The sequence below is a fragment of the Lichenostomus cassidix genome, chromosome 1 (assembly GCF_008360975.1).
Source record: "Lichenostomus cassidix isolate B80296 chromosome 1, HeHo_3.0, whole genome shotgun sequence".
NCBI lineage: Eukaryota > Metazoa > Chordata > Aves > Passeriformes > Meliphagidae > Lichenostomus > Lichenostomus cassidix.
In genome coordinates this window covers 22,566,008-22,576,141 of record NC_139479.1, presented here as the reverse complement: position 1 = coordinate 22,576,141, position 10,134 = coordinate 22,566,008, and the positions used below count along the sequence as shown (strand labels likewise).

At 34.5% G+C, this 10,134-nt stretch overlaps 1 protein-coding gene across 1 annotated transcript in view; it reads right to left on the bottom strand.

Annotated features, from left to right (window-relative positions):
* Positions 1–1,727: 1,727 nt before the first annotated feature.
* The window catches only part of PRKX (protein kinase cAMP-dependent X-linked catalytic subunit), a 56,176-nt gene continuing 47,769 nt past the window's right edge, over positions 1,728–10,134 (bottom strand). The window contains exons 7-9 of the mRNA XM_085052729.1: positions 9,123–9,200; positions 5,935–6,083; positions 1,728–5,511 (exon numbers count right to left, since the gene is read on the bottom strand). Of these exons, the coding sequence (XP_084908855.1) occupies positions 5,958–6,083; positions 9,123–9,200 (204 nt within the window). The 3' untranslated portion in view covers positions 1,728–5,511; positions 5,935–5,957. The remainder of the gene's footprint in view (positions 5,512–5,934; positions 6,084–9,122; positions 9,201–10,134) is intronic.

Here is a 10,134-nt window from a genome sequence, read left to right as displayed (position 1 = left end):
GCATACTAGAAGTAAGACTGGCTTGCATTTTTGGTGTTTCAGGTCACATACCAGTTTTGGGATGCCCCTCAAGAAACTACAGTGGCCTCAACTACAGATGCAGTAAGAGGTGTTAAGACTTCCAAATGACTCAGCAACTCATTCTTACTGGCAATTTAAACAAATGCAGTGAATCAGATAAACCTACCTTAAGTCAAAGTTGTATAATAGCTCCACTGACTGCTGCACGTTTCACAGAATAATAGTTTGAAATACAATTGCACAAAAGTATTTGGATACATAGAAAGAAATTCATACAATTCAGCTTGCTAAAATTTTACAGTGCTCCCGGTTTCAACGATAAATAAAAAGCATGACATACATTCAAATGTGGTCATTTTTTCAAGGGTACATGTAAAGGTCATGGAAGACAGAATGGAAAGTAGAGTCTTCAACTGGAAACAGCAGAAGAACCTTTTACTTTCCCTATGAAAACCTGCCTGAATTCTGAAGCTGAGATTGTAGCACCTAGCAGGAGTTTGCACAAGGAATGGCTCGATTTATGAATTACATAAGAATTCACACAATACCGGGCAGGATCCAGATGTAACAGTGCCAGTTGCTTTCTACCATTCTTTATAACATCATACCTTTACTGGTTAACAGTGGGTCACGGAACAGTGGGTTCTTGTCAAATGCTGTTTTAAGAGTGTTTTGCCCTAGAAAAGCCTAATGAAGCATGAAGTGAGAAAGATCTGGGAGTAGTGACTGTGATCCAACAAAACTTACCTGCCCTGAATGAGTGAAAAAGCGTGTTTTAAATAGCCTCTATTGGATAAGATAAAGGGTTATATGTGCAGTCCAAAAAGATGTAACACTCAGGACAAATGAACAAAAACTCTGCCACATGGCTGGGGTACAAAAAAGATGCCAAACCAAATTCTTTACAAACATCCTGGATGCTTGTTACCATTCAAAAAGTTTCCATGATTTAACTGAGAAATTCTTTTGATTCATGTCAAAGACATGACTAAAAGCCTGCCAGGGCTCATTGCAGTGTTCCCTCACTTTTCATTACCAGTGTCTTGAAGCACATGACATAGTGGTTTACAAGAGAAAAACATCAATGCGGAGAAATTAGAATGAAGCCAGGCAGAAAGAAAAAAATATTCTGTCTAAAAAAAAATGAACCCTTAACTAGTCCAAACTGTATCCAGTAGATTCTATGACTATGTAATTATCTCTACCAGATTAAGATATTTAGTGGGTAAGAAATAAAATACATTTCATCCAAGAGAAGGAATTAAACATGAACAGCTAAAAAAATTTATGTAAAAATGGATTTTTTAGTTCTTGAGGGACAATAAAATAAAGGATAAGTTAGGTGTGCTTGACATCGTAAGAATATTTTTTGATACTTAAAAGAAACAGACTGAAATGAATGTTCTGGACAGTATTCAGGTCATTAAGTTGTGAAAATGCCAAAGCAATTAGTGTCATATAACCAAAGTTTAATGAGAAGTCTGAGTTAGCACTCAGGTGGCACAACCTGAAGTGGTTTTGAAAATGTACTTTTTGGTGCGTCCTCAACACTGTCTGAAATCTGTTCCAAAATCTGTGTCTTGTTCTGAAAAGACTTAACACCTGAAAAGAAAGAAGTTGTTTTTCTGCTCCTCTCATCTCCCCTTCACCATTTTCTTGGATGAAGAACTTTAATCTCCTCCCAACACAAATGAAAGCAAACTAGGTTTAAACATTTGAAAAGATATAAAGGTTTATTAAATGAATCCAGATTTGACAGATATTACATTAAATTAAACAGCAATAAAGTTTTACTAGGGTTTATGTACAGATCACAGTGATTCTCATTGTGCAATGAGGGCTGACTTTGTAACTTTGAACAGTACTTACACATGTGAGCTACAACAAGCAACCAGCAACACACATTACCCCAAGTTAACCTCGCAAGTCGAGCAGTCCAAACTGATTATGCAGCACACAAATGCCGGCTACCACTATCACTACTTACTACACAACGGAGTATTTATAAAGCAGTCAAGGTTTGCCATAGAAAAGTGCAAAACATGGGAAGTCTGTACATAGTACAGTACAAAAAGGAATCATGCTACAGTCATTGAAAGCTGAAAAATAATTCTATAGCATAGGAAGCACTGCATCACAACTCTTCTGAATGGCAAGCAGATGGGCTGAGGAACAGCCATATCTTCATTGCTTTCAAAACTGTAAAATCCCTGTTCAACCATTTAAACATAGTTTAGTACCTATATTTGATCCATAACAATGACTTTCTACAGTGGAAGATCACATTAGTTAAAGCTCAGTAGCACACATATTCACTGATCAGGCTAATTTACAGGAAAATCTACAGCATGTTCTTCATTGAAATCATGAAGAATTTGTATCATTTGGTTACAAGGCAATTGAGTTTACAATTCATGTTTATCACTTAAAACCTCAGATTGGGCAATTAAAAATATATATATATAAAACTCAAAAATAAAGGTTGTTTTTTAATGTTTAACATTCTTGTTCACTGATGTAGAATATCAAAGGCCTATGGGCTCTCTTGCAAGACATCAGTCCTTATACAACAGTCTATACGCAAAAGTACACATTAACAGAAAGAATCAAAATAAAATGAACTTCAGAGAACACCCTACTTGAATAGCAACTAAAAAAAAATGTTCTAGTCTCCTAAAAAAACCTATAAATTCAGAGTTCTTAGTGCAGTGTTTACCTGCATGAGCACTCAGAAATAACTACATTAGTGGGCCATCAAGTCCCAGTAAAGACTTAAAATAAAGCAGACTCACTTGTGCAAATAAATAAAATGGCCAGGTAATAACACTTCATTCATTCCAGGACTGTCGAGGATATAACTGATCACTTAAAATAATGCTTAAAAAATGTTTTGGTTTTATTTTTTAGTTCAGGATTTTAATTTGAAAAAGTTGAAAGCAGTCTTGTACTAGAAAGCATGCTGACGAGGTCAGTAGTTAGGTTTATGTACACATGGCTCGGAAATAATGTAAAGTCAATGGATTATCACTATTAATAACATTGTATTCACTTCCTTAGTCTCTGTCATAATGAGAGTCAGTGCATCCACTGCCAGCAATGGATAAGTTTCATAAAAAGAAAATCCACTATATCTCCTGTTGTTCAAGCATTCAAAACTTCTAACCACCACTGTGGCACATTACTTAAATTCAACTTCATTTCCTCAGATCTGAAGACCTAAACACAGAGCAGCTTTGAAATTTGAAGAAAAATCCTATATTTAGCACACTCTCTTGTTGCAGTATGTACATTTTTAAATAAGAAACTGATGTTATAGTATTCAAAGTCCATAAAATACCGTATGCTTGCACATTAAGAAAACTCCCCGTTTGCTCCCCCTTAGACAAAGTAGGCTGTGTTTTACGTGTTTCAGTTTTTCCTATTGATTTAGAATAACTAATTCCACAGATACAAATATAGTGGGCCAGATTCATTTTTGCAAGAGAATAAGGTACTTACACAAAGTTAAAACTGTAATTTCCTATGGATTGTCCTGTATTTCATTATACATTCCTACGCAAAATTTACTGAGTGGCAGCTGGGACCATCAACTTGCATAACATCAAGACAACTTTGTGACATTACAGAATTATAATTTTGAAAAATCCTGATTTTGTTACACATTAAGCATTTTTGCAACGAGTTATACAATCTATTTAAGTAAGACTTGCTTTATAAAGAAATAATCTAATACCTTAGAAATTACAAGTTCTCGATAGCACTTCTGTATTGTTTAAACAAAAAAAAAAAAAAATGGAGGTCACTTTTCCACAAGGAGACTCCAGTAACTGGTCTGCCATAGAATCATAAATATGGTAGTTTTAGTAGCAATTACTAGAATGCCTACTTCCTAATACTTTGCAGGCATTCAGGATTTAGTTTAGAAAAACAAATCTTTGGCCTACATTTCTTACCGCATTTCAGATCAAAAATGTGGAGAGTAGTTTTTGTGAAAAACTCTCTGTATGATCTAATGAAACAATATTATGCAGAGCCATGTGTCATAGTAGTGGAACTCCAGGGAGCTGATGTGCTCTGAGGAAAAAAAAATTGGTCTTAATACAATAATTTTGGTAGAAGTTATCTAAACCCACAACATCCTAAAGAATGTAATTGCTTTTTGTAATTGAAGCACTTCAAAATCAACTCCCTTAACTTAACACACATATCAGAATATGTAACATGAAAAACAAATCCCTAAAAAAAGATTCTGATTTGTGTACAATCTGCCTTCGTGTTTCTGTGCATTCATGTACATAGATGCATAGATGTGCACATACACATGATATTTAGTGCTACTTAAAATGAAGCAATATTGCAAATACTTCCAAAACACAGTGTGCTCAAGCTGCTAGAAAGATGTCAGTACAGGACGAAAAGAGAGACTGTGCATCTAAGGTTTGAACTCTACCTATGAAATTCCCGGCAGCAGGGACTATGACATATTCAAAAACGCAGGAACAGAAAAATAAGGCTGTACTATTTATGCAGTCTTCCCTCTGATATTTTGAAGTGCCAAGCATTCAGCAACTATTTCACTAATGAAAAAAGTCTGTTATGGCTCATGCTTTACATTTGGAGAAGACAACAAGCTTGAGAAAGAACAACTCTTGTCAGAGCCAGTTAAAGCCCTTTTATCAGTATGCACTGACTTGCATGTTTACAGAGAATTTTCATGTCAGGAATCTCACTTCAGACAATGTAATCACTCAGAATTCTGGTTTGCAAAGAGGCATAATTGAAACAGAACTTCATAAATTAGCCATTAAGATGCATCTTAAACAACACAAAACATACCCTTGTCTTTCTGCTTTCAAGTACTATGGTTGCAAGTGTGAGGCATTGGAAATTTTAGGTACAAATCTTTTTTAAAACGTAACTATTTTTATTTTTTACAAAGAATTATAAAATGTATATAAGATGATGAAAAACTCATTTATCCTTTTTAAGACTTTTATTCTTAAAGAACTTCCTGAAAAACATTATTTGAAAAATAAAAATCATAGACTCTGCAAAGTACAAAAATTTACATCTTTGCACAATTCCTGTGCTTTAGTTGTACTGTATTCATTATATACATATATACTAATTTGTGCTTTTAATTACACAAGTTTAGTATAAACTTATAAAATTAAGTCTATGAGTTAACTATGCAAAAAGGATCTGGGAATAGCAGGAAACTTAACTCAACCATAAGTTAAAAAAAAAACCTAAAAATATCATTTTAGTGAGTCTACATTAGAGCAGACTATCATTATTACAATTTACTATACTAAATCAAATGTTTACAGCAAAAAATCATTCCTGCCTGCCTCCATCTTTTTAGACATTTATATACTAATACACATATCTGAATGCAGTATCATTCTTAGCCACAAAGAAAATCTTTATTTATATATGAACTCCATTGTTCTTCGGACTTCTCTTAGCACTTCAATTTCCTTCCAGTTCCTAAGACAAAACAAAAAAAAAAATAACAGAAAACACAAGGTGGAGTATTTGAACTCAGTAACAAGTGTCAACCTATCACAGTTAGAGAATATGCAGGGTACAGAATTAATCTGACAATCTTATTCCTTTAAAGTCTGCATTCTTAATAGAAAAACCTTAAAATTAGGAATTACCACATTTCCTTATCTGTTAAATCAATCTAGGTATTTCTTTTTAACGCACTATCTAAAAAGATTTAAGGACAGAAGGACTTAAATATCTGTACGCAAATAACTCTTCATGCTTATAGAAACCAAAGCCTGTGAGATTAGTGATCTTTGTCACTCCATAACCCATTATGAATCAGAAAATGTAATTTCTGCATATGGCTCTCACTCACAGATCTGCAATGTTTTCAAGAGCCCTCTTGACATTTGGACATACCTTATCCAGTGTAGATGTTCCTTTCAGAAGTTCTTGAAAATTTCTAGATCTTTAGGAGGTACCGGAGGTGTCTTGTTCCAGTCATCTTCAGGATAAGCTTCAAAATTCGAAGTATCCCCATCATTGGATACTTTGGGCACTATGGGAGGCTAGTCAGAACAAGCACAACAATAATGTTAGTCGTTTCCTCAATGAGCTCCTCTCCATCACACTGAAGCAGAAATTCTGTAAAAGCCATATTAAACAAATAAGAGTACAGATTTACAGTTCATCTTTTCCCAAATAATGAATGGCATGAGAGAGAGAAGCTTGCAGCAACACACATTCCCATGCTTTACCAATTTTACAGTTAAATAATGTGGTTAAAAGACACTGAGATAATTAACACACTTAATACAGATACCTATTTTACTGAGCACTAGTCTTAGTTGCTTTGCAGACTGAAGGTAACTACTGCAAAAAATCACTACAACTGAACTTCCAGGCACATGCCACCATAGCATAATATGCCACTCTTCTCCCTTGCTCCTCCCCTCTTCTGTGGCCTATGTACAAAAAGGTGTGTTATCACATTAGGTTATTTTCAACTAAGAATCTCCATCGCAGTATGTGAAACTGCTTCTAAATGGAAGGAAAGAAAGCCTCCTCTTCACTGCTTTCAAATAGACTGGTTACTTTTAAAAACGCTGAAGTTACAAACTTCTGTCTACCTCCTATAGTTAGTCCTAACCTAGCAATATATTCAGCAGGTAGAGAAATTGCTTCACCATAACACATTTCACAAGAATGGCTGTAAAAGCAGCTTAATTCAAATAGATTGTTTTTATGAAACTTGAAGGTACCAAGAGAAGTATCTGTTTTCTATTTGTTTTCTCAGAGGATCCTTTTAATTCCTTGTATTGCTCATCAGCCCTCACAATACCTGTAGTTTTAACTTGTCTTAAATCTAACATCGAGAATACTCTGCACTTCTGGCCACAGACTATGACATAAAGATCCTTTCAGGAACATTTCATTAATTGCAAAGGTTAATGAAGGGCAAACCCCTTTTCTTCTCTCAAGGGATATTCATCTCTCTATCCTCTTCTCAGCAACTGAGGGCTTAACTACCATGCTGAGTCCAACAGAACACTTAAGAATGAGAAAACTTTACAGACGATCACTGAATTGGCTTCAAGTTATACTACAGACAGAACTATTGTAAAGTACAGCAAAATGTTATTCTGCATCTCCTCAAAAAGATGAAAGTCTGGCTTCCACTAGATCATGAGATCTTATCTGATCTTTCCGGCTTCTCAAAATGATCAGTAGTTTTTCCATGGGAAAACAAGGGTCCCTGTAAGATACTACTTCTAAATTTCAGCCAAAACCAGAGTGCTAATTTCGTGTCTGCCAGGCACAGTACACTGTTCAGATGCTGAAGAAAATGTGCAGAATCTGCTCTGCCCCAGAGAACTGTCTGCTCCACTATGGGCAATGCCTAGTACCCCACCTTCCTGTAAGCATTTTGGCAGAAAAAACAGTTTTGTGAAGTGACACGCACACAGACAAAACAAAAGAGAGAAAGGTTGATTAAGGAAATTATTTTCTCTCATTCAGTCATTACTATTATTTATATAATACTGATATTTAGAACCTTATTACGACCATGAATCAATGCATTATTTGCACAACAGAAAAATTTAGGCTTTTTACAGGGAAAGTGGAGCATCCTGTGCAGTATTTCATATTTTCAATCTCTTTGACAGTATGAAATTGTGAAAACAAATTCTCAAGAATATAGCAGCCTCTAGAAATAACCAAGCAAAATTCTGATCCACTTCACATCGCTACTCATAGGGTTAATTAAGGAGTATCTCATCTTCTAAGAGCTTAATGTAACCATCACAAAGATTAAGAAACAAGTTTTGTATTCATAATCATCTGAGTGCTACAGTGAATTTTTAAATTTTTTAAATAAAAATGCCACATGAAGGATGTTTGGACCTGAGACATTTGTACATCTACCAATCAGTTTTTAATACTATTTGTTTTTTATTGCTTTGGTTGTCATAAACTTCAGAATTTATATACTTATAAAACAGGTTATCATTCAGTCTGTGTTCTTTGCAGATTTCACTGAACAGAATTTACTGTAAACAGCTAGAAAAATGTCACTTCATTACAATGCATATACATAAAACATCAACTGGGTGCAGTAATGATTAAAAACAAAACAAACCCATAGAATTAAAACACTGTAAACTTAATTTTCTTAAAGAGAAAACTCAACTGCAGCTTTTGTGTTAGATCCTGTTTACAAGAATATGTCAAGAACATTTTAATCTCATCTCTTTTTTTCATGCAAGAACTCAATTTAAGATATCTACCTGGAAATTAAGTGTAAGAAACTAATGCAAAAAAAAAACCCAAATAAATGTTTAGTTGGTACTTGATTGACTGCACATGGCAACCCAACCTCTGTTACAGAAAATCACTGCTGTAAGGAATTACACAAGTTAGAACTCTGAGGAAGTAAACAGGTAGTTTTGCTTCCAAAGGACTTTAAAAAGCATTTTGCAGTGTTGATAGCTTTTGCAAACATCTGCCCTCATACAATACTAGAATTCAATGCTGTTAAAAAGTATGCGAGAATTACATTCATAAATCCTTCTCTTTCACATTCCCTATTCTTCCTACTCCCACATGCTTTGTATTTCATTAAAATATTCACCTGATTTGAACTTGGCACAAAAATTCAAAGCCCAGAGTAAAATACTTCCATAAATGGAAGGAGAAGGAAGAAAAAAAAAAAAAAAAAAAAAATCAAATCAACAAACTGCCAATCCCCCTCCACCTCCCCGAAGAAAACACCACCTACAACAAGCAATCACTTACAAAACCCTAGACCTGAAAACTAAATTTTGTTTTAACTAGTCAACTTCAGCAAAACAAAGCAGGGATTTTTTAGACTTTTCGTATATAGACAAAAACACAAACAGACATTCATACTCTGCATTGCAGAAGGGCAAATATGTATTCAGTTATTAAGTGTGCTTATATGTATTTAGTTATTACGTGTGCTTATAGACATATGGTCATACACACACAAACACACAGATGCAACAGCCAACAAACCTTTAACAGATCAGTTTAAATGAACAATGATTTCTCCTTGTGATGTCCTATACAGTATTTGCAGAATGTACCTTTAGTCTCCTTTGAGGTACAGCATCCCAGTCTATAGATCTGAACCATCGATGTCTCTTCACATCATCTGCTCCATTCTTTAAGGAAAGAAATCAAAATAACTATTCTATAAGCTACATGTATGCCAAACCATGTATTTCATTACAAGAACTGTGATATCAAAGCAGACAAACAGTCTATCCTTTTTTCTTTTTTTCAGGTGATAATCATTAATAGATTTATAATAATTAATAGATTTTTATAACTCAGGATCTGCTAATTCCCAAGCAGATCCTGAGTTCCAGCAATAAAACCCAAATGTTTTTAATTTGATGTTTGGGTTCTTTTTAGCATTTTTCTGACACAGTGGAGATCAAAAACAGGCTTTAAAGTACCCACAAAACCATTCACTACAGTCCTATTCACTTCTGTTTTCTCCAACATTTCAGACAATGCCATTTGTTCAGATACACTTTCTAATTCTTGCACTATGAAAAAAGTAACTGAGGGTTGATGGTGTTTTAAATAAAAATAATGTCTGGGAAGCACGTAGTTTTCTCAAATATTACAGATGTTTAATGCTGGCAGCAAGAGGTTCTCAATACTGTTACAAGAATAAATATATTAAAACATTTGTTTTCATTTTAGATATACAGTTATAAGGTGTATTTGCCTTGTAATGATTATTTGCTCTGTGCTGCCTGATTTGATTATGTACATAAGGAAGTAAAATGTCTTTTTTTTTTCCAAGATTAAGCTTGTTTCAAGGACAGACTTATTTTTAAGGCATTAAGCACAGAAGAAAAACAGTTTATTCTCTGTCCCAGGCCTGATCACAGCACAGCACTCAAGATTATACCACGTACAGCTCCACAAAATGAAGCATATCAAACATTTGGGTTTTTTCAGATTTATGTGGAGTAGGACTATCCATGCTCATATCCAATGAGGCATCAAGGAGAATAATATCACCTAGTTCCCTCAAAAGCAGATGTGACTGAATGCTTCACCAGAAAATGTCCAATGGGATTT